Source organism: Nyctereutes procyonoides, unplaced genomic scaffold (genome assembly GCF_905146905.1).
Source record: "Nyctereutes procyonoides isolate TBG_1078 unplaced genomic scaffold, NYPRO_anot_genome, whole genome shotgun sequence".
Taxonomy (NCBI): Eukaryota; Metazoa; Chordata; class Mammalia; order Carnivora; family Canidae; genus Nyctereutes; species Nyctereutes procyonoides.
In genome coordinates, this window is record NW_026575035.1 from 29,184,811 (window position 1) to 29,209,836 (window position 25,026).

Consider the following 25,026-nt stretch of genomic DNA (forward strand, 5'->3'; position numbering starts at 1 on the left):
GTAGGTTCTGCTGTGATTTGGGAAGTTAAAATACCATGGGAAAAGCCAGATTATTTTCCTTTAATTATAGGTGGTGTTTTGGGGTTGAACAAAACTGATAGAAGACAATATTAATGTTTTGTCATTTTGTTATTTTTTTCTCAGAGATCCAGAAAGTCAAGCAGATGATGACTCTCGGGAAGTATTTAAGTTGGCAAAAGATGTGTTGATTCAAGGATTGATTGATGAGAATGCTGGGCTTCAGTATGTGCTCCTCCTGGAATAATTGGGCCAGGACAAATAAATTTAGGGATATTTCTTTCTAGATTTGCACAAAGTATTTTTCAGCAGTTTTAGAATTATATTTATAGTATTAGCATTTTCTCTGCTTTCTCCATTCATAGTGTTTAATAAAAAAGTATTTGAAATCACATTAAGACTTAAAAGTCCTGACAAGTTATTTCTATAGAAAACTCTTAAAAAGTGGTAAGGATAAAATTTTCTCTGCTCATGCAGTGAGCATGAGTGTTTCAAAATAAAAAAATCTGTGGGATGATTATTATGTTTCTGATTTAACTCAGATAGTTGAGATCACACTATACATATTGAGTGAAATGTTTGAAATTTTAGAAATATGAGGAAACTATAATATTGATTATATCTAGGATTGTAAATGATTATTTTCTTCTAAAATGCCTACCCTGGTGGTTTTGTGAGCATTTTTTCAAGTGCTAAGAAAGGGCAGAAACTTTTTGTATGATTCTCTATATCAGTTTTCCATTCTGCAATTTTAAACTCATTTCAATTTCATAAGCATTCATAAATTATAGAACCTACCCTGTTTTTTGTTTGTTTTAGCGGGTGAGAGGGGCAGAGGGAAAGGGAGAGAGAATCTTAAGGAGGCTCCACACACTGTGGGCTTTGATCTCACAATTCTGAGATCAGACCTGAAATCAAAACTCAGGTACTTCATTAACTAAGCCACCCAGGCACCCTGAGCATAACCTAGTTTTTAACTAGTTTAAATTTTGAATATTTTATGGCACTAATTCTTGGAGTGAGTTGTTTTAGCAAGGCAGTGAAGGAGTATATATAATTTCTTAAGGTGTTTTCTTAGTTTCCAAATACTTATATAATCATCATTGAAAATAATAGATCATTCTCACATAATAGAAATGAGAACAAAATCATCCAGTTTTTCACCTCTTGTTAAATATGTTAAAGTTTTGGAGTATTCCCTTCTTTCAGTGCATGTTATTGTTCATAACTCAGATTAAGCTCTTTATACAATTTTGAATGTAGTTTTCCTGTATGTTAAGCTTTATAGAGACAACAAACTGCCTTCGCATGACACTGTGTGTAGGACATTCTTTCTCATTTACTAATATCTGAGAAATATGCTTATTTCCTCTCTGCTTTTCAGATTAATTATTCGAAATTTCTGGAGCCATGAAACAAGATTACCTTCAAATACTTTGGACCGATTGTTGGCACTAAATTCCTTATATTCTCCAAAGATAGAGGTGCACTTTTTAAGTTTAGCAACAGATTTTCTACTTGAAATGACTAGCCTGAGTCCAGATTATGCAAACCCTGTGTTTGAGCATCCTCTGTCAGAATGTGAATTTCAGGTGAACTACTTACCTCTATTAATAAATATTATAAGCTTTTCCTGTCTTATAGTCAACAAACATTTTCTTTTTTTTTCTATAGAGTTCTTTATTCATGAAAGACACAGAAAGAGAGGCAGAGACATTGACAGAGGGAGAAGCAGGCTCCCTACAGGGAGCCCGATGTGGGACTTGATCCCAGGACCACCCCCTGAGCTGAAGGCAGACACTCAACCACTGAGCCACCCAGGCGTCCCAGTCGACAAACATTTTCTAATAGAGTTAAACTGGTTGTCTTTCTTTTATTGTGATATAATTAACACATATTAATTTCAAGTGTACAATATAATGATTTGATATTTGTGTGTATTGTGAAATAATCACCACAGTAAGTGTAGTTTCACCATGTACGTACAAATTTTTTTTTCCTTGTGATGAAGAACTTTTAACATCTACTCTCTTAGCAACTTTAAAATATACAATACAGTATTACTAACTATAATCACCATGCTGCACATTCTGTCTCCATGACTTATTTATTTTTTAACTAGAAGTTTGTACCTTTTAATCCCCTTTCCCTATATCCCCTTCCCTCATCCTCAGCCTCTGGCAATCATCAGTCTGATCTCTATAACTAGCAGTTTAGGTTTTTTTGTTTGTTTTGTTGTTACTTTTTAGATTCCACATGTAAGTGAGATCATGTGGTATTCTCTGACATATTTCACTTAACATAATGCCCTCAAGGTCTATCCATGTTGTTGCAGATGGCAAGATTTCCTTCTTTTTATGATTCAGTAATATTCCATTAAATCACATCACATCTTCTGTATTCATTCATCCATTGATAGATATTAAGGTCGCTTCCATGTCTTGGTTATTATGAATAATCCTTCAGTGAACATCAAGGTGCATATATCTTTCCAAGTTTTGCTTTATTTGGATAAATACCCAGAAGTCTAATAGCTGGATCCTATGGTATTTCTATTTTTAGTATTTTTGAGGACCTCTGTACTGTTCGTTTTCCTTAGTGTTTGCACCAATTTATATTCCACACATCAGTGCATGAGGGTTTCTTCTTCATATCCTTGCCAATACTTGTCATTTCTTATTTTCTTGATCTTAGCCACCTGACAGATGTGAAGTGATGTCTTACTGTGATTTTGTGTTTCCCTGATGATTAGTGATATACTGGGCTTCTTATTTTACTTGAAATACTCACACATTCCTTTCCAAAACACTCACATTTGCTTCAGCCTCATCTGCTCGCACTTGTCTGCCTTTTAGCCTCCACTTAGATTTTCCTTTCTCCATAATGCCATCCTTCCTCATCAGTCCCCTCATTCATTTAGTAGATGCCAAGTGTGAACTTTCTCCTGACAGCCTTAACAACCTGTGATGACTTACATATTTACGTACATGCTCACTTTATCTCTGCCAAGCTGGGCAGTAGCACCTGACTGTTTTGCCTGCACTTGTCCTCCTGGTGATTTTCCTAGTGTCAGGCACATAATGGGACTTTGGAAGGAGCTGAGCCCTTTAGCTTGTTACAGCTGTGGTGCCATTTTTGAGTATGGCATGAAGCCATTTAATTCAGAATGTGAAGGAGGAGAAATACGGTTTTTCTGCCCTACTACTAATCAGTATTTCTAGTTGGCAAATTGTTAAAGTCTTTAAGTTTGGAAAGGTTCTTCTTCAGTTGCTTCTCACAGATACATGAAATTATAGTACATATTTGCTGATAATACCAATGAATTCTAAATGAAAATATTATGGGGGCATATTTGGGTGGCTCAGTGGTTGAGCGTCTGCCTTTGGCAGGGTCCTGGGATTGAGCTCCATGGGGCTCAGGCAGTGGGCCGGAGTGGGGGGGGTGTCCCTGCTCAGAGGGAGTCTGCTTATCTCTCTCCTCTGCCCCTTCCCCTTCTTGTGCCTGCTTCTGTCTCTGCCCTCCTGGTCTATCATGAATAAATAAATAAAATCCTTAAAATATAAATAAAATAAAATAAATGTATTTCAGTGTTGCTAAAGAAGGACGATTATTTCATTTGGAGCTCTCTTACATTCAGGAATATACCATTGATTCTGACTGGCGTTTCCGAAGTACTGTTCTCACTCCGATGTTTATTGAGACTCAGGGTTCCCAAAGTACTCTTCAGACTCAGACGCAGGAGCGATCCCTCCCAGCTCAAGGAGTGATGGCTAGGCAGATACGGGCCACCCAACAGCAGTATGACTTCACACCTACACAAACTGCAGGTAACTGTTCACCTGAACATCTGCACCAGGCAATATGATCTGTGGAAGTGGCCTCTACTGCAAGAACATTGACTATAAGAAAAGTAAAACAATAAGAGAAAAGAGTAAGAACCAACAGAAAAGCTATATCAGTCAAAGGAGAAAAGCACTGAGATTCCAAGAGTCATCATATTCTTAGAGATAAAAAGTGGAAGGGGAGGGTTGGGGAAGAGTGATGGGCTACTGGTGTTTGAAGGTTATGGAGTTTCTGTTTGAGAAGATGGAAATGATCTAGAGATGAATTGTGGCGATGGTTGTACAACTGTGTGAAAATATTTGACACCATAGTACTGTACACTTTAAATGGTTAAAATAGTTAATTTGGTGTTCTCTAAATTTTACAACAAAAAAAAGTAGAAAAGGATTATTTTTGACTGGAAAAAACAAAAGTTACAGTACATGTATGTTTTATTTTGATTTTGTCCAGAAAAATCCATTTAGTGCATCAAATTTAAAACCCCTTATCTCAAAAGCAAAGAACTAAAGAGCCAGACCAAAGTCATTTACTAGGTTTATAGTTTATTAAACTTTTCTTTCTTAAATTGTTCACCTGTTTCCTTTGATCAGAGATGTCTAAGTTGTACAGTAAAATGCCTAAATCATTTCATGTAAATGTTTCAGTGTTGTTCCTTTATATAAATTTAAATTTTTTCCCGTTCTCTTGGTTCTACAAGTAGGATTGATTTGAATGATGAATATTTTATGACACTATATTAGGCATCATGAATTTTAGTACCTTTTGGTAGATACAAAGTATCAGTCCTGTAATGATCACAGTGGCTTGAGGGAGCAGGTAGGGTGTTTCCTGCTTCACAAATGAGGACACTGAGGCTCAGACACTTGAGCTGCCTCAGGTTGCCCACTAGAAACCTGATAGAGCTTCCGCCTAGTGTCTTTCTGCTGTGACATAGTGTCTTTCTGCTGTGACATGGCTGTCTCCCTGGAGGAGCTGTCACCAGTGACTGTGGCAGGTGAGCACATGGAGGCCCCAGGTGCCACCAGGATGATGCCATCGTTTTGTCTCACACATGTGTCAGGCAGTTGGCACTGCTCCAGCTGCAGTGGCAGGGTGGTGTGGGCTTGGCAGTGTTGTACAGTCCTGAGCGTGCTGTAACATGCTCTGGTCATGTCTGTTTGCAGATGGTAGAAGCTCCTTTAATTGGCTGACTGGGAGCAGTATTGACCCTCTGGTGGATTATACAGTCTCATCATCGGATTCTTCATCTTCCTCCTTACTGTTTGCCCAGAAGAGGAATGAGAAGTCACAGAGAGCACCCTTGAAGTCAGTCGGACCTGATTTTGGGGAAAAAAAGCTGGGCCTTCCAGGGGACAAAGTAGATAACAAAGCAAAAGGTAAAAGTAAGCTTGCTGAAGTGTACTTAACATAAGTTAATGCAGACGCTTAGATAAAGAAAGTGAATTTCCGACTGCATTCACATTTCCTTATAAATAAGGCCATTAAAATTTAATTCAGGGGTTCCTGATAACTAGTCAATAGAGTATGCAACTCTTAATCTTGGGGTTGTGAGTTCAAGCCCCATGTTGGGGGTAGAGTTTACTTAAAAAAAAATAGTAATAAAATTTAATTCAATAAATCTTGTTTGGGTACTTACCATGTTGAAAGCCTAGTTTTAAGCGTTCCAGAAAAGCTGTTGAATAAATTAGAATCAGTCCATTCATTTAGTGACTTTCTGAACATCAGAGTAAGTAAGCAAATAGGTGACCTTGAGATGAGACAGAATTAGTAAATCTCAGTAAAGCTCAAGGAAGGACCTGGGGAGAAGAGGCTGTTGTTGGGAGTAGCCTTGGGGGCTCGGGGTATGGGAAGGGGGAGGGTGAACAAGGACTGAGGCAGGAAGTATGGAGCATGTTTGGGAAGATTGTTTACAGACTGGCAGTCTTGTAGCAGTCTAGCCAAATAGGGTGCTGTGGGACAGGCCCACTGGGAGCATGGAGCAGACAGCTGTGGATATGGGCCTGCAGATTTAGGAGGCTACCGAGGCTTTCCGTAGTGAACTAGGCAGACAGGTAGGGTTCTCTGGATGACCTCTCGGGGGATCCGCACAGAGCAGCATGTGCAGTGCCTGAGGAGGCCCTGGAAACCAAGGGTTCTTGTGGGGAAGAAGAGGGGGGACAAGTCACGGGGGTTGCAGGGAAGTGCTGGCAGACCTTGAAGACCCAGCACTGGCTGAAATGGTGCCACTCAGCTCTTGATGAGAATGGCAGCTCTGGGAGTGAGTGAAAACCCAGAGAATGGAAACAGAGAAAAGGTCCTAACACAGAACCTTGGGGAAATTTAAGAGCAAGGATAACCATTTGCTTCGACGTGGGTGGAGCTGGAGGGTATTATGCTGAGTGAAATAAGTCAGTTGGAAAAGGACAAACATTATATGGTGTCATTCATTTGGGGAATATAAAAAATAGTGAAAGGGAATAAAGGGGAAAGGAGAAAAAATGAGTGGGAAATATCAGAAAGGGAGACAGAACAGCAAAGACTCCTAACTCTGGGAAACAAACTACTAGGGGTGGTGGAAGGGGAGGAGTGCGGGGGGTGGGGGTGAATGGATGATGGGCACTGAGGTGGGCACTTGACGGGATGAGCACTGGGTGTTATTCTATATGTTGGCAAATTGAACACCAATAAAATAAATTTATAATAAAAAATAAGAGCTAGGATAAATTTATTTTATTTTTATTTATTATTTTTATTAAGTTTTTAATTTTACATTTCAGTATAGTTAACATACAGTGTTATATTAGTTTCAAATGTAAAATCATATAGTGATTCAACAATTCAATGCATCATTACTCGGTGGTCATCATGATAAGTGTACTCTTAATCCCCTTCACCTATTTCTCTCATCCTCCCACCTACCTCCTTCCTGATATGCTTTATTTTATTTATTTTTTAAGATTTCATTTTTAAGTAATCTCTACATCCATTGTGGGGCTCAAACTAACAATCCCAAGATCAAGAGTCACACACTCCATTGACTGAGCCATCCAGGCACCCTGATACACTTTATTTTAAACGAGTAAATGTAAATTCCTTTAAATTGTAGGAATTAAACACACACATGAAATACTTTCCTCTCTTCCTCACTTCACAATTCTGTGAATTTAAAGTAGCTGAGGTAAATCTAGCTTCCTTTTGCGCAGCACTCTGGGTTTGAAGGGGGCTAATGAGGCCCTCCTGCTTTGTCTGTTCTGCCCCCGGCTTTGTTGCTTCCCACCAGTCTTTTTTCTTTTATATCTTCTTCCTCTGCTGTTTCTCCACCAAACTGTCCTCCAGAGTGCATGGTTCTATGTCCTTCTGTAACTTTGACAATGAAAGCCCCAGGGTTAAAATGTAGTCCCAGAATGACTATTACCTTCTCATAGCTCATTAATCGTCTTGCTCACCTCAAACCCATGGCACGTGCATCTTCCCACAGAATTGTTGAACAGGTGTTTGGGGCAGCCTGCAATACAGTTAATGCATGGAGATTGCCTGTGACCCGCTCTACTCAATAGGGAGGAGGCTCAGAAGACAGAAAGAAGTGGCTGAGGTTAGCAGCATAGTCCACAACTCAAACTGTTGAGCAATTTTTCCCTGTTTTCATTGACTTGTATAGAAATTAAGGAGGATAAGAGGTTAAACCTAATTTTTAGACCATTTTCTTTAAAAGTTTTATATGTGAATTTGAGGGATCCCTGGGTGGCGCAGCGGTTTGGCGCCTGCCTTTGGCCCAGGGCACGATCCTGGAGACCCGGGATCGAGTCCCACGTCAGGCTCCCGGTGCATGGAGCCTGCTTCTCCCTCTGCCTGTGTCTCTGCCTCTCTGTCTCTCTCTCTGTGTGTGTGACTATCATAAATAAATAAAAAAAAATAAATTAAAAAAAATAAAAGTTTTATATGTGAATTTGAAAAAACTTGTGGAACTGAGTAGGTAAAATGAATACTATTAGCTATCAATTTTAATTTGAAAAATGTATTTGAATCACCCCTTGTGCCTTTGTAGATGTAAAATATTTCCCATACTGTCTGTCTTTTTTGGGGTTTATGCATTTTCTTGCCTAAACAGGAATATTTAAAAATTCATAAAATGTGGTGAATTAATCCTTACTATGATACTATTATCATTGACATTTAAAAACTTGAAATTGTAACCTAATTAAAATGTCACTTTTCAGCCATTATTTTAATTCTTTACTACAGTTTCCTTCAGTTATTTGTATCAGAGTAATACTTGCATGCAGTTTAAAGATTTTTTTATTTTTATTTTTATTTATGATAGAGAGAGAGAGAGAGAGAGAGGCAGAGACACAGGGAGAGGGAGAAGCAGGCTCCATGCACCGGGAGCCCGACGTGGGATTCGATCCTGGGTCTCCAGGATCGCGCCCTGGGCCAAAGGCAGGCGCTAAACCGCTGCGCCACCCAGGGATCCCTTGCATGCAGTTTAAAGAGTCAAATACTTTGCCAAAGCTTTTTAGAATAGCAACCCTCCATACCCATTTCCCGAATTCCAGACACAACCGCTTAGACCCTTCTGAATCTCTAAACAGTATTTATATTGCTACTCTACCTTTTTTTTTTCCCCTGTAGTATTAGTCATTCTCTTTAAGCTTAACATTATGGACATTGAGGATTTGGCTCCTTCTTGTCCCTCACTCCCACCCACCACACAGATGCTCACAGTGAATTCTTCTTGTGTCTTTATTCTCTTGATATAATTAAGTCTTCATCTTGGTTTCATCAGTAGTTTCCTCTTATTTGATTACATACAATTATGCGTGTTCAAGTCATAGTGCTTCTATGACTATTTTTCCTTTCCTATTGTATAGTAATTTTTCTTGCACATTGATAATTATTTTGGTTTAGATTTCTATATATTCATCACTTGATTCCCTCTGAATTGTACCATTGTCTTTTTCTGTGTCCCAACATATAAATGTTTCATCTTAAAAGAAATCTCTTCTATGGCTTTTGAGCCACCCTGTCTTGAGGTGTCTCTACTCAGCCATGGTCTAGAGACCTGAGGGCCTTTTCACTTCTCTTGGATTGGATTCTTCTTCTTTGGATGGCTCTTCTTTCTGGTGGAGCACTTCCTTGAGTAGCTTCCTGAGAAAAGGGGTCAGAAAGAGTAAGTTGTTTTTGATGCCTTGATGCCATACATTGCTTTTGATGGCACTCACACCTGCTAGGTAATTAGCTGTAGAATTCTGAGAACTCACTAGGGTTCTCTGTTACCCAGGGTTGGGTTGGGAAACCTGATGGCGTTCTTTTTTTGATTCTTTATAAGAGTTGGATTTTTTTCTCTGCAGAAGATCTTAGGATCCTTTCTTTTAAATCAATTTTAGGAAATTTCACTAAAGTGTCATCTGGCGTGTGCAGGTCTGTTGTAGTGCATTTTTCTGGGCGGTAGGAGGGCCCTTTTAGACTGCTAACTTATTTTCCAGTTCTAGAATATTTTTTTGGGTGATTTTATTGATGATTTCCTCATCTCATTTTCTTTTTGGAAGCCTGTTGCTTAGATATCGGACCTTATCAGATCTTGTAATTTTCTTGTCTTCTTTTCCCTTTTTGCTTTGTATTCTGGGAAATCACTTCAACCGATTTTCTAACCCTGGCTTTTAAGTTATATCATATTTTTGGTTTCCATGAGCTTTTTATGTTCTCTGAATACCCTTCCATCCTTGATCCACTGTTGCAATTTCTACTTTTCTATGATAATGTTTGAATTTTTTTTTTTTTTTGGATGGTCTGCTTTCATCGGTTGCTCTTTCCCTTTTGTTTATTTTTGTTTCTATTTTTTATATTTGAAGCTTTTCTCAAAATGTCTGGTGGCTTGTCTTTTGGCTTATGGGGCACTAAAAAGACATTTGGAATAGCTGCACATTGGAGTGCAGAGGTCCAACTAGACCAGGACATTGAAACTCCTGATGTGTTGCTCTCTTTGCCTGTGCTTTTGTGCTGGTGGATTACCCAGAGGCAAAATATCCAGTCTCTTGTCAGCAGGCTATAGGCCAGGGTGCCAGCACTCCAGAGGCCAAGCTGGAGCAGGCAGATGCACTTTCCAGAAGCCCATGTGGTTGCTGGGTAGAATTGCTGTGTCTGCAGCCATGCTGGCTCTGTGCACCCGCAGGGCCACAGGGCCCTGCAAGCTCCACACCTGCAGCACGAGGAAACGTGCTTTCTAACCACACCTCCTGCTGTAGCCTCATCTTCCTCCTTGCCCCTAGAGGTGCTGGGTGCTGCCAGGTTTTGAGCCTTCCAGGTCTTCTGCACTGTTATTGCTTTGTCCCTGTTCTGTGCATGGTAGCACTGGGATTGGACTGAGTTCTCTCCAAAACTGGTTAGTTGTCTCTTGTGCGATTCTCTGTAGACTTATGTCATTAAAACAAAGCAAAACAACTAGATGAAAATGAAAAAATGGAGATAAGCGAATAATTCTATTTTGAGAGGATTCTAGAAAGAAGGCAAAGTCAACTGCAAATGTCAAATTGGCCATCTGTAACAAACCTTTATATTCTTTAGGTATAGACAATCGGACAGAAATATTAAGATTACGCAGACGATTTATAAAGGACCAAGAAAAGCTCAGTTTGATTTATGCCAGAAAAGGTATTGCTGAACAAAAACGAGAGAAGGTTTGTATCTGTTTTGAGAATTTGATTGGTCAGAAATATTTATTTTATATCAAAAGATATATACTAAGGAATAAGTTTGTCAGATATTTCTTCCCTAACAAAATTATGGAAGTAGCACTATATGCATTAAAGTTACTTATGAACCAAGGATTTTTCCCCTGACTAATGTAGATATAAAGGACAGTCGTGACTCACTAATGAGGTCATGGGGATCTTGGAATGGGGCCTGTGTGGGTAGTCCCTTGAATCTGCAGTATGTTGAGTTCACAGGCACTGCCAGGACCTCATCCTTGCCCCTTATCTCAGACTCTCACTGAAGCTTGACTTTGTTGTTTGTGTACAGACTGGCTTTCTCCATGTGGTGAGACACGGCCTCAAGTTGTTCCTGAATGATCTTACAACATTAGCCGCTGGGAGGGATTGGCCAGAACCTTGACCTAACTTGGGTCTGAGGCCACTGTGGGACCATATAACAACCAGCCACTCTCCTGAGGGTGCCTGGATGAAGAGGGAATGGTGAGCCCAGAGAAAGGGGTGAGCAGGCCAGGCAGATAGATGGTCCAGGGTTATCTGCTGAAAGCAGTGACCTAGTGTGGCATGAATTAAACATTTCTCAAAATGTGGAATTAATGAAAGAATTTGTTTATCCATAGCTTCAGTATTACTTACAAATCAGTAATTACCACAGAATTTTCAAGAAAGATGAGATTATGAGTTAAAACACCTGAGTTTGTTCTAATTCAGTTTAAATCCTCACTTAAGGGATCCCTGGGTGGCGCAGCGGTTTGGCGCCTGCCTTTGGCTCAGGGCGCGATCCTGGAGACCCGGGATCGAATCCCATATCGGGCTCCTGGTGCATGGAGCCTGCTTCTCCCTCTGCCTATGTCTCTGCCTCTCTCTCTCTCTCTGTGTGACTATCATAAATAAATAAATTAAAAAAAAATTAAAAAAAAAATCCTCACTTAATTAACTTCCACATCTGAATATGAAGTAGTCGAATGGTTCCACTGTATCTTCTGTGGAAAGAAAATGTACTTTTCATCTTTCTCTTATCTCTGTAAGTATAGCTGTTCTCTTAAAAAGGAGGGTCCCAAATCAGTGCCCACAGTCATCCCACACCCCTTCTTACTGGCCCCACCACACGTGGAGGGCGTTCTGCTTTGTGCACTCGAAGAGGTAGCCATGAGCTACTAATTAAGCCTGAAATCTAACTAGGTCTGCCTGAAGGATATAACAAGCAGAATATGAACAGAAGGAAGAGATAAAATCAGGATTGTTGGATAGAAATCACAGGGAGATATTTTGGTCTGATATAAAGAGAGTCCTTTTAATAATTAGTAAATGTGGGATGGTCTGCTGTATGTATGAGGCCAAGCATTTGCTCTGACACAGATGTTCTCATCTGAAGTGGCTGACCTCACAGTAAGAATGGCATGGAGGTAATCAGGCACTGGAAGGCCATGTGCTTTATTTGTTGGGAGCACTGTGCTCCATGTCAGGCACTACTCTCAGTGCTAATGGTATAGAAGTAAATATAACATAAGCACTCTTGGAGCTACAACGCAGTGTGTACAACAGACAAAAAAAGAGAATGAGTTAAGATTATAATGTGATTGTTGGAAATTAACCTAGTGATGAGCATGTGTGGGGAAGACTGTTACAGAGGAAGTGAGAAAGCAAGCCTCTTTGAAGATGATTTCTGAGATAGGAACCAAATAATGAGAGAGAAACTGAAAAGACATTCTAGGCAGAGGTGAAGAGATACAACAGCCCTGTGTGGTGGGGAGTCAGGAGTGAGCCCAGCCTGGCCTGAACAGGTGAGCAGGGTCGGGAGGAACCAGGTGTTGGGAGCTGTGATGATATCACCCAGCTTTTTTATCACCCAAGGTTTTTCTAAGAGGAATTAAGGGGGGAAAGAACCCTCTGAGATATGGCTTTAAATGTTTTAATTCAGGTTCTCTGAATTTACCAATATTCACATTATGTTGTGATGAACATTTAAATAATGTTTTTACTGCTCATTTGCTAGTAATTTTTATTTTGGATTTATTGTCTGTCATAGACTGGTAAAGCATAGTGACCAAACCAATTTGTATAAAAATTGTCATCAAGGGCATCCCTGGGTGGCTCAGGGGTTTCATGCCTGCCTTTGGCCCAGGGCTCGATCCTGGAGACCCGGGATCGAATCCCACGTCAGGCTCCCGGTGCATGGAGCCTGCTTCTCCCTCTGCCTGTGTCTCTGCCTCTCTCTCTCTCTCTCTATCATAAATTAAAAAAAATAAATCTTTAAAAAAAATTGTCATCAGGTTCACCTTTATATTAAGGATAGGTACTGATGGATCGTGCATGCACTACAGATTTGCACTACAGATTTTTTCAATAAAAATTCTAATCTTCCTTCTTTGGTTCTAATGATTATAGGAGATCAAGAGTGAGTTAAAAATGAAGCACGATGCCCAAGTCATTTTGTACAGAAGTTACCGCCAAGGAGACCTTCCTGACATTCAGATTAAATACAGTAGCCTGATCACCCCCTTGCAAGCTGTGGCCCAGGTTGGTCCTTGAATGCTTCATTTTTCTATTGACAGATGAAAACTGTTTTGCAGTTCCAGGGGGCTACTATGTACAAGGAAAAGTGGTTGATGCTACACTATATCATAAACGAAGTGTTGATTTGTCTTTAACAGTGGACTTCGTTAAAAGACATTGGTCCCAGTCTTGGCCCTGATCTTAACTTTCCCAGGTGTGACTCATGTAGAGTCATCTAGAAGGTAGTCCTGCAGTTGGGTCCTTGTCAAGACACTTAATGCTCTGAGTCACAGTGTCTTCTATAAAACCAGGCAGTGAAATCTATTTTTCCTACCAATAATGTTGGTCAGTGAAATAATGTGTAATTTTAAATTTAAAAGTGCTAAGCCACTTAAATCATTTCTTATACAAGATCCTTTTGGTGGATGGGGGTGGATCAAGAGAATATCATTTTATGGCTGGAATTCCTTAATTCCACCCACAAGAAGGAATTCTTCCTTCTTTGTTAATTTTCTTAATAGCAGAGGATTGGAAATATTTTTCTAAGTTGTTAGGGTTGAGAGTGAATGAAGTTTCCTAGCTGAATTCTCTGACAAAAACAAGATATTTACTCCCTAAAAGCCTAATTAAGATTTCTTTGACTTTTATTGAAATAACTTTAAAAATTGGAGAGTATAAAAAAAAATTGGAGAGTATTTATATATATATATATACGTATGTATATATATATATATATCATTATGCTAGGTGCTGAAATATAATGCCATATTTTATTCTACATAAATTTTCAGAACTAATGTTGCTTATAAGTTATATCTCCATATTCTTTTACCTTTTTTTTTAAGTGTTTTATTTAAATAAATATAGATTGATAGGAATTTGCAAAAGTAGTACATAGTCCCATATACCCTTTACCTAGCTTCCCCCACTGGTGGTATCTTACATAACCATAGTACATTATTTTTATCTAGAAATTGACATTGGAACAAAAGTGTTAAGTGGACTGCAGTCTTATCATTTTTTCCCTGCATTTGTGTGTGTATGTGTGTGTGTGAGAGAGAGAGAGAGAGCGAGAGATTCTGTGCAATTGTAGCATACATATTGATTCATGTAACTACTATCACAGAAGAGCCCTTGGTTGTTATGGACTGCTTTCACATTCCTCTCATTAGCTTCTCCCAATAATTTTGTGCCATAAAGGCAGTTGTTAGGTACATTTACAGATGAAGAATTGAAAGTTAGCAAAGAATGGCAAATATAGTCAAAACTGTATATCAAAATAAAAGAAAAAATAAAGCTACAAATTTAATATAAAAAAACCCACAACTGTATATTTTGATGGGTATGGAACTAAGACAACACCCCTCTGTTTTGACATCTGGCCCAGTGTTCTTGTTCATCCCCACTATTTCCCAGTTTCTCTAATGCCTTGCATGTATGTATTTACTCACTGCCTCAGAAATGATGCTGCCACCTGCTCACCTGTGCCCAGATCAGTTCATCTCATTGGTGCTTGGAAAATATTAAGATGGTGAATATTGTTTTGAAAAAACATGACTACATTTTTTCTCTTCTTTGAAGAGGAATGTGTTTCCTTATGTTTAAGTTCTAATACTTTATTCAATAAATATTATATATGGAGCAACTCCTTCTGGATGCCAGGGACTGTTCTAAGCGCTAAAGGGCAACTGTGGCCTCCTCTGTTATCCTGGGTTCCCCTTCTTCACTATGAGCCTTGCACATGAGAGTGGAAGAGGAGCCTATAAAGGAGCCGTTACAGCACGTGTCCAGCGGCAGCATTCTTTTGCTCTGAAAACTTCTTTATCTTAATCACCACTGCATTATCATGACAGAAGGAGCTTTTGAAGCTCCCTGGGAAATGAAGGAATTTGTGCATAAGACCCAAGAATTGGGGTTGTAGACATGGGAACCTGTGTGCCACAAGTTAAATGAAAAAAGAGTTAGCAGACACTGTATAAGAGAGTGTGCATGTCAGTAGAAGATCCATCTGTGGCAGTGACTGTCTTCATGCAGTTTATGAGTGATACTTTCTTTTTTCCTAATCTATATTTTCTGAAAATTTTTATAGCAACCATATAACTCTATATGAGACAAATACATTACTTAAATAACAAAGAATAAATCAAATTGTACTTTTTATCCAGACACAAGTTTTTATCAAGCAAAATAATTCTTAAGTTTTTTAAATTCATGTGTTCGTGCCTTTTAAAAAATATAGGCACTGCATGCTAGGGACTGTTCTTAGTACTGGTGTCACAGGCACAGATGAAGGATAATGTTCCTGTGGTCATGGAGCATGAGGATAGAAGCCAGAGGAGATCAGGTGGCATTCTGTTAGAGCTAAATATACCAAACATGAAAACTACTGATGGTTTTAACAGTTTAAATGGTCATAATGATGGGACTATGAAATTTAAATTGGCATTTTATTTAAGCTTATCAGTTAGTTTTTTAACCTTTATGATGATACTAATGTGAAGATAGTACCTAAAAATTTCATTTACTCTGTCTTAAAGGTCTTATCGATTACTGCAGTGGTCACTTTCTATGCATTATCTTGGCTGAGCCTCACCACAACCCTATTATCCCCACTTTAGAGATGAGGAATCTGAAGGTCCAGACTTACCCATGAGTTAAGCTATTGGCTACATATGTGATTAAGCCAGCTTACATATTTCTGCATCCAAAATCCATGGTATCACAGGCATATTTGGTTAAATTTCAAGTAGTAGCCATGTCAATTCCTGTTAAAATTTTCTAAACAAAATTGAGATGTAAATTACTTATGTTGGCAGCACTTTGTGTTTTCAAATAAAGCTGTGATAGTATTAGTGAATTATAGCATTTTTACCTCAGATCCTAATTTGTCTTTGAATATTTTACAGAGAGACCCAATAATTGCAAAACAGCTGTTTGGCAGCTTGTTTTCTGGAATTATAAAGGAGATGGATAAATACAAGACCATGTCTGAAAAAAACAACATTACTCAAAAGTTGCTCCAGGATTTCAGTCATTTTCTTAACTCCACTTTCTCTTTCTTTCCACCTTTTGTCTCCTGTATTCAGGTAAGAATCTATACGCACACTTCATAAATATGCACTATCTACTTTGCCATCATATGTGTATGTCATAAAAACTTCATTTGTTTCACAAGCTGAAGCACAAGGTATTTAATAGAGTAGATGTGCTCTGTGTGGTTACCTCTTCCCAGATGGGTTGATTTTATTTATTTATTTATTTATTTATTTATTTATTTATTTATTTATATCACATGGGGGTGTCTGACTCTTGGTTTCGGCTCAGGTCATGATCTCAGGGTCATAAGAACGAGTCCCACTACAGGCTCCATGCTCAATGGGGGGTCTGCTTAAGAATTCTCTCAGCCCATGCCCCTCCCCACCCCCCTGACTCAAACCCACTCTCTCACTCTTTAAATAAATGGATGAATCTTCAAGGGGAAAAAAAACACACCTCCAAAACCCCAAACCTATATATGACTGAATAATTAGAAACCAACCTTGGTATAAAAGTGTTCAGATTTTTAATAAGCCATAAGCTAGTCCCTTCAGTGTTTTGGCTAAACTCTGAATATTAGTTGTTTTCCTTACATACTGCTTCACCAGCTTATTTCCTGCCTCCTGGTTGCCTTTAACAGATCGCATGTTATCAATGTTGATTGAGCATATTTCTGACTTTGTTCTAAGTGACAGGGACAATGAGTGATGCAAGAGGAACAAATCTCTGCCCTTCCGGAATTACAGTGGGTGACCATTCTGACCGGTGTATGGTGGTATCTCATTGTGGTTTTGATTTGTATTTCCCAGATGCCAAGTGATGTTGAGCATCTTTTCATGTGTCTGTTGGCCATGTTTAAGTCTTCCTTGGAGAAATGTCTGTTCATGTTTTCTGCCCATTTCTTGACTGGATTTTTTGTTTTTTGGATATGGAGTTCGATAAGTTCTTTATAGATTTTGGATACTAACCCTATATCTGATGATATAATCACAAATGTCTTATCTCATTCTGTAGGTTGCCTGTTATTTTTGTCAACTGTATCCTCTGCTGTGCAGAAGCTTTTAATCTTGATGACGCTTTTTATCTTTATCTAGTTCATTTTTGCTTTTGGTTCCCTTACCTTTGGAGATGTGTCTAGTGAGATGTTGCTACAGCCAAGGTCAAAGAGGTTGCTAACTGTGTTCTCTAGGATTTTGATGGATTCCTGTCCCACATTTAGGTCTTTCAGTCATTTTGAGTTTATTATTGTTTATTATTGTGTCTGGTGTAAGAAAGTGGGAGTTAAGGGTCCATTTTTGAGTTCTCTTTTGTGTTCCATTGATCTGTGTATCTGTTTCTGTGCTAGTACCAGGCTGTCTCGAGGATCACAGCTTTGTAGTACAACTCGAAGTCAGTCATTGTGATGCTTTCGCCTTTGCTTTTCTTTTTCAACATTCCTTTGGCTGTTTGGGGTCGTTGCTGGTTCCATACAAATTTTCAGATTCTAAATGTTGAGGTACTTTGATAGGAGTTGCATTGAATATGGAGATTGCTTTGGGAAGTATAGACATTTTTAACAATATTTATTCTTCCAGTCCATGAGCATGGAATGTTTTCCATTTCTTTGTGTCTTCCTCAAATTGTTTCTTAAGTGTTCTATAGTTTTCAGAGTACAGATCCTTTACCTTCTTGGTTAGGTTTATTCCTAGGTATCTTATGGTTTTTGATGCAATTGTAAATGCGATTGATTCCTTAATTTATCTTTCTTCAGTTTCATTGTTAGTGTATAGAAATGCCACTGATTTCTATTATTTGATTGCATTATTTTTATATCCTGTGACTTTGCTGAATTCCTGAATGAGATCTAGCAATTTTGGGGTGGAGTCTTTTGGGTTTTCTACAGAGGGTATCATGTCATCTACGAAGAGTGAGAGTGTGACTTTCTTTGCCGGTTTAGATGCCTTTTATTTCTTTTTGTTGTCTGATTGCTGAGGCTAGGACTTCCAGTAAAGTAGAAAAACTGTGGTGAAAGTGGACATTGCTATTATGTTCCTAACCTTAGGGGAAAAGCTCTCCGTTTTTCCCTATTGAAGATGTTAATTTGCTGTGGGTTTTTTGTATATGACTTTTTTTTTTAAGATTATTTATTTATTTATTCATGATAGACACAGAGATTGAGAGAGAGGCAGAGACACAGGAAGAGGGAGAAGCGGGCTCCATGCCGGGAGCCCGATGCGGGACTCGATCCCGGGACTCCAGGATCGCGCCCCGGGCCAAAGGCAGGCGCCAAACCGTTGAGCCAGGGATCCCCTGTATATAACTTTTATGATATGGAGGTATATACCCTCTATCCCTACATGGCAGAGAGTTTTAGTCAAGAAAGGATGCTGTGTTTTGTCAAATGCTTTTTCTGCATCTACTGAAAGGATTATATGGTTATTGTCCTTTCCTTTATTAATGTGGCATATCCCCTTCATTGATTTGTGGATGTTGAACCACCCTTGCAGCCCAGGAATATATCCCACTTGGTCCTGGTGAATAACCCTTTTAATGTACTGTAGAATCCTACTGGCTAGTATTTCAGTGAGAATTTTTGCATTCATGTTCATCAGGGATATTGGTTTGTAATTCTTTTTAGTGGGATCTTTGTCTGGTTTTGGAATCAAGGTAGTACTGACCTCATAGAGTTTAGAAGTGTTCCTTCCATTTCTGTTTTTTTGAACAGCTCAGAAGAATAAGTATTATTTCTTCTTTAAATGTTTGTTAGAATCCTGCTGGGAGGCCATCTGGCCCTGGACTCTTGCTGTTGGGAGATTTTTGATTACCAGTTCTATTTCTTGGCTTGCTGTGGATCCGGTTAGGTTTTCTATTCCTTCCTGTTTCAGTTTTGGTGATTTATATGTTTCTGTATAGAAGAAATGCATTCTTTTCTTCCAGATTGCCTAATTTGTTGGCATATCATTCCTCATAATACGCTCTTATAATTAATTGTATTTCTTCAGTGTTGGTCATGATCTCTTTTGTTCATGATTTTATTGATTTGGGTCCTTTCTCTCTTCTTTTTGACAAGGCTGACTAGGGGTTTTTTGATCTTCTTAATTCTTTCAAAGAACCAGGTCCTAGTATCTTTGTTCTGTGTGTGTGTGTGTGTGTGTGTGTGTGTGTGTGTTATTTCTATATTACTGATTTCTGCTCATATTTTATTATTTTTCTTCTCCTTTAGGTGTAAGGTTAGGTTGTGTGTATCTTGAGGAAGGCTTGTATTGTTATATACTGAAACTCTTAGGACCGCCTTTGCTGCATCTCAAAGCTTCTAAACTGTTGTGTTTTCATTTTCATTTGTTTCCATGTATTTTTAAAATTCTTCTTCAATTTCCTGGTTGATCCATTCACTCTTTAGTAGGATGCTTGCTAATCTCCATGTATTTGTGTCCTTTCCAAACTTTTTTCCTGTGATTGCATTCAAGTTTTACGGCATTGTGGTCTCAAAACATACATGGTATAATCTCAGTCTTTTTGTACTGGTTGAGACCTGATTTTTGACCCACTTTGTGTGATGTATTCTGGAGAACATTCCATGTGGACATGAGAAGAATGTGTATTCAGTTGCTGTAGGATGGAATGATCTGAATATATCTATGAAGTCCATCTGGTCCAGTGTGTCTTTTCAAAGCCTGTTTCCTGTGGATCTTCTGCTTAGATGATCTGTCCATTGCTGTGAGTGGGTCATTAAAGTCCCTTACTATTATTCTGTTATTAACAATTAGATGCTTTAATTCTGTTATTGATTGGATTCTATAATTGGCTGCTCCCAAGTTAGGGCATAAATATTTATAGTTGTTAGATCTTCTTGTTAGGGATAGACCCTTTTATTATGAGATAGTGTCCTTGTTTATCTCTTATTACAATCTTTGATTTAAAATCTAGTTTATCTGATAGAAGGATGGCTACTACTCCAGCTTTCTTTTGATGTCCATTAGGATGATAAATGGTTCTCCTTCACTTCACATCTCACTTTCAGTCTGGTGGTGTCTTTGGGGTTAAAATGAGTCTCAGCATATCAATGAGTCTTGTTTTTTTAAAATCCAATCTGATACCCTGTGTTTATTTTTTAAATTTATTTTTTATTTTTTAAAAACATTTTAAAAGATTTTATTCATTTATTCATGAGAGATACAGAGAGAGAGAGGCAGAGACATAGGCAGAAGGAGAAGCAGCCTTCCTGTAGGGAGCCCGATGTGAGATTCCATCCCAGAACCCCGGGATCACACCCTGGTATCACACCCTGAGCAGAAGGCAGATGCTCAACCATTCAGCCACCCATCTGTTTAATTGGAGCCTTTAGCCCATTTTCATTGAGAGTAATTCTTAAAAGAAATGAATTTAGTGCCATTGTATCACCTGTAAAGTCACCGTTCCTATAGATTATCTCTGTGTTTTTCTGATTTTTGTTACTTTCTTCTCTTAGCTCAAAGAATCCCCTTCAGGGCTGGTTTAGTGTTCACAAATTCCTTTAGTTTTTGTTTGTTCTGGAAACTCTTTATCTCTACTTCTGTTCTGAATGACAGCCTTTCTAGACACAGTATCCTGGGCTTTACTTTTTCCAATTTAGCACCTTGAATATATCATGCTGGTCCTTTCTGGCCTGGCAGATCTCTGTGGAGAGGTCTGCTGCTGGCCTTATGTGTCTACCCTTGTAGGTTAAGGACCTTTTGTCCCGAGCTGCCCTCAGGATTTTCTCTATCTCTGTGAAATTTATAAGCTTTATTATTATATGTCAAAGTGTTGACCTATTTTTTATTCATTTTGAGGTGGGTTCTCTGACCCTCCTGGAGTTGCGTCCCTGTTTCCTTCCCCAGATTAGGGAAGGTCTGATCTATAATTTGTTCAAATAAACCTTCTGCCCTCCTCTCTTCTGGGAACTCTTCTGGGACCTCTGTTATTTGAATATTATTTTGCTTTATGGTATTGCTGATTTTTCAGTCTCCCCTAGTGATACAGTAGTTGTTTTTCTTTTTCTCAGCTTCCTTATTCCCCATTATTTTGTCTCCTATATCACAGACTCTTTCCTGCCTTGTTTACCCTAGCTGTTAGAACCTCCATATTTGACTGCACCTCAGTCATAGCATTTTTAATTTCGGCCTAATTAGATTTTAGTTCTTTTATTACTATGGTAAGGAATTCTCTTGTGTCTTCTATGCTTTTTAATGGCCAGCTATCATCTTTATAGTCATTGTTTTGATTTCTGGTTCTGACATCTTACTTATATCCATATTATTAAATTTGTGGCAGAGTACCTCCTACTCTTTCTTTTGTAATGAATTTCTCCTTATAGTCATTGTGTTCAGAAAACTAAGGAGAAAGGGAAAAAAAAACACAAAAGAGCAATAACAACAAAAGCCTCAGGAAGTTGTTTCTGGTGTATATGCTGTGTACACTCTGCTGTTGTGTTTTGGCTGCTCTTTCCCCCTGGTCCTCCCTCTACGGAATTCCTTCTTGATTATAGTGGAGAGTGTTTGAACTTTTAAGTAGGTGTGCTTTGATATGTTTGTGAAGTCAAGCCTATAAAGGAAAAAAGAAAAAAAAGAAAAAAGAAAAATAAAACAAAAACAAAGCCTGATTTAGGGCAAGAGAAAAGGAAACAGAACAAAAGTGGATACAAACAGGCAAACAATAAACTCTAAGCTTGATTTTAGAAAAATAAGGAACAAGGAAGGAAAGAAGAGTAGGGAAAGAAGAAAAGAGAGAGAAAAGAATGAAGCCTGTACAAAAAATAAGAGAAGGAAACATGAACCAACAACTGAAAAAAAGTTATAAGCCCGATACAAAAAAAGAAGTAAAAGAAAAGAGAAAAAAATATAAAGAACAAAAAATAAGAAATAGAAAAGTACAAAATGAAAAAAGTTTTAAAAAATTAACAGAAGAAAAAAAAAAAGAAGCAAGCCTGGTCCTATTTCCACTAGAAGGTGATATTTTGGAGTTTTCTTTAATCACTGGACTTGGTAGATGTGAGGGCCTTTGTTGGTCTTCTGTGGGAGAGGCCTGCTGTGCCTGTTCATGGGCCAGCTGCCCTTTTAAAGATGTTCCTGCCAGCCTCTGGAGAGGAAGGGTGTAGTGCAGGGGCCTCTAGCCTACACTGGAGGTGCTGTGTCTCTCTGCAGTCCTGCTGTGCTGGTGGGAGGGAGGAGGGAGAAAATGGCATCACTTGCTGCCTCTTCTTGTGGAGCAGAACTCCCTGCCACCATTGTTCAGGAGGCCCTTTTAGAAGAGCAGTCTCCTGTGACCTGCACTTTCGTCAGTTCCCTGCCCTGACCTGTCTGTGCCCAGGTCTTTGGTATACCCAGAGCCACAGATCTCCTGTATTTTATCTCTGGCTGGTGTCTGGGATTCAAAACTCCCAAGATTTAAAGAGCCTGGTAAGGTGCAGGCCAATCTGTCCAGGGGAGGAGATGATCTGGATGTACCCACCACCATCACATGCCTAACATTGTCTCATCCTTTCCCTGAAAGGACATTGCACAGTGCGAGCACAGAGGCTAGAGTTTATTGTAATACTCAGCGAAAAGCTGGACCCAGGTTATCAGCCTTGCGCGCTTGACTCAGTCCTCTGCTCTCTTCTGTCCCAGGGAAGCCGTGGCAGAGGCTTGGATTTATTGCAGCAGACAGCAAAAACTGCCACTAGGTTATCTGCAATCTTCTCCAGTCTCTGCTTTCTGTTAGTTCTGCCACAGAAAAGCAGCCACTCAACGTGCACACACAGGTTTAAGCCTACTGTGGCTTAGAGTAACAAGTTGTCTTCTGCTCTCTGGGGGCACCTCTGACCTTGCTGATGAGCACTGCTCAGTGGCTCTGGCTGGCCTTTGGGCCTTTGGTCCTTTGAGAGGCAAAATCTGCTCTTCACATGCCCTCTGGAAAGGGAGTGATTTCTCCCTGTGGGACCCAGGGGATCTCCTCACTGCAGCTTATTGTGTCGTCCCTGCCTGCTGGGCAGGAAACTGCTTTCCTCCCTCTTCCTGACTTGACCCCAAGAATTGGGTTCCATCCCATTTAGGCCTTGTGGCTTTTCTCTCCCCCAGATCAGGGCTCCAAACCTCACATCTGCCATGTTCTCTTGCTCCAACTGTGCAGATTGTTTCCTTTATCCTCAGATTGTCTGTCTTCCTAGTTATTCAAAATAATTGAATGTTGATCTAGCTGTGTTTGAAGGACCAGGCAAGTTCAGAGTCCCTCTACTACTACACCATCTTAACCACTTCCCCCAAAGCCCATTTTAGTTATTCTGTAACTAGTAACCTCACTGGAGGTTTGCATTAGTTAGCAAACTAATTGGTTAATAATTCGCTGAGATGAAATAGCAGCTTTTCCTGTTTTGTTCTTATGTAGCATGAAACTATTAATATAGTTTCTTTTTATGTATTCTATTTTTACTGGTTTATAATTTACAAGTAGAATTCCTTCATTGTTTTTTTCTTGGCTACACTAAAGATAAGATTTGAGAAATTATATTGAACTAGCCAGTATTTCAAAATAAGTTTCTCTTTACATTGTGTTCTGAAGTGATTTTTTAAATCTGAATTCCTAGTTTTGTCCCTATATTTATTTTAAAAAGCTAGCTTTTTCCATTGTTAAGAGAATTGTTAATTGTCATTAAGTAAATAAATGACTTCTATGCACTCCAGAGCTTGCTATTGAAAAAGCAGCACAAATGCAAATCAGTGCGTTAAATTTGCAGTATTTCCTATTATGATTCCTGTTTGTGGTTCATATCTGAAAGTATGATTTTTTTTCCCCTTCTCCATGGCATCTTAGTATATTTGGCATGGCATTCACATGAGTTCTTGTTCTAGCAAGTACTATCTCTTTGAGATGCCGCTGCCCAACCATGACATCCCAGAATGAGTTTCTTGTCTGCCACATATCCTGTTATTTGTCAGACTGTTCTAACTATATCTCTCAAACTGGAAGAAAAATCTGTTTAACCATTTTTCCATGACATAGTTAATTACTATTAATTTGGTGTCCGACACTTAAGCAACAACATTGCTTGTTGATCTTTTTAAAAATTTTGTTTTCTTTACAAAACATTTATTGAGGGTATTATATGTGTAAACCTCTATTTAAGAACTACAGAGGGGCACTGGCTGGTTCAAATGTTTAAGCATCTACCTTCGCCTTGGGTCATGATCCCAGAGTCCTGGAATCAAGCCCCACATCAGACTCCCTGCTCAGCAGGGGAGTCTGCTTCTCCCTCAACCCCTCCCTCTGCCACCTCATTCTCTCTCTTTCTCTTGCTTGTTCCCTCTCCCAAATAAATAAAATCTTTTAAGAAAAAGAGAACTATGGAATATTTGAAATGAAGAAATGTCCCTTGCCTTTACCTAATACAGTGAAATAAGGGTCCAAGCCAAGAATATTATTAATAATTCCAATAGATTGTCAACATTTTAAAAATTAGATTTCATTACTTTATTCTGTTTTGGAATTTATAAAAAGTGAAATCAGTTAGCTGAAGTTTTTTTGTTTAGCAAATCATTCTTTTATGATACTATCAACAACTTTATACAGAATAATCAATCTTCTTAAAAATAGACCTATAGAACTCATTTAAATTATGAGAATACATTTATATATAAAGGAATGATATACCAGTAATAGTTGTTTATTTATTTTAAACTTCCACAAAAGACTTCTATTGACAAATGAGAATAAATCTTAAGCTACATGCAGTCTGGTACAACATTGTTTACTACAATGTCTGGATGTAGAAGGTATTCAATAAGTATAGAATGAGTTGATTCTTGGAAAATTAAAAGTATATTTATTTTAGAGATTTTATTTATTTGGGAGAAAGAAGGAGTGAGTATGGGCATATGTGCTCTCAAGCAGTAGCAGAGAGAGGAGCAGAGGAGGAGGGAGAGGATAAAAGAGAATCTCTCAAGCAGACTCCACGCTGAGCATGGATCCCAAT

At 38.8% G+C, this 25,026-nt stretch overlaps 1 protein-coding gene across 5 annotated transcripts in view; it reads left to right on the top strand.

Annotated features, from left to right (window-relative positions):
- PRKDC (protein kinase, DNA-activated, catalytic subunit) overlaps positions 1-25,026 on the top strand; it is a 215,362-nt gene that overhangs the window by 129,633 nt on the left and 60,703 nt on the right. For all 5 annotated transcript variants that reach the window (XM_055318273.1, XM_055318275.1, XM_055318274.1 and 2 more), the window contains 7 exons: positions 145-243; positions 1,403-1,610; positions 3,656-3,845; positions 5,025-5,237; positions 10,402-10,514; positions 12,936-13,067; positions 15,950-16,129. In XM_055318273.1, coding sequence (XP_055174248.1) covers positions 145-243; positions 1,403-1,610; positions 3,656-3,845; positions 5,025-5,237; positions 10,402-10,514; positions 12,936-13,067; positions 15,950-16,129 — 1,135 coding nt within the window. The remainder of the gene's footprint in view (positions 1-144; positions 244-1,402; positions 1,611-3,655; positions 3,846-5,024; positions 5,238-10,401; positions 10,515-12,935; positions 13,068-15,949; positions 16,130-25,026) is intronic.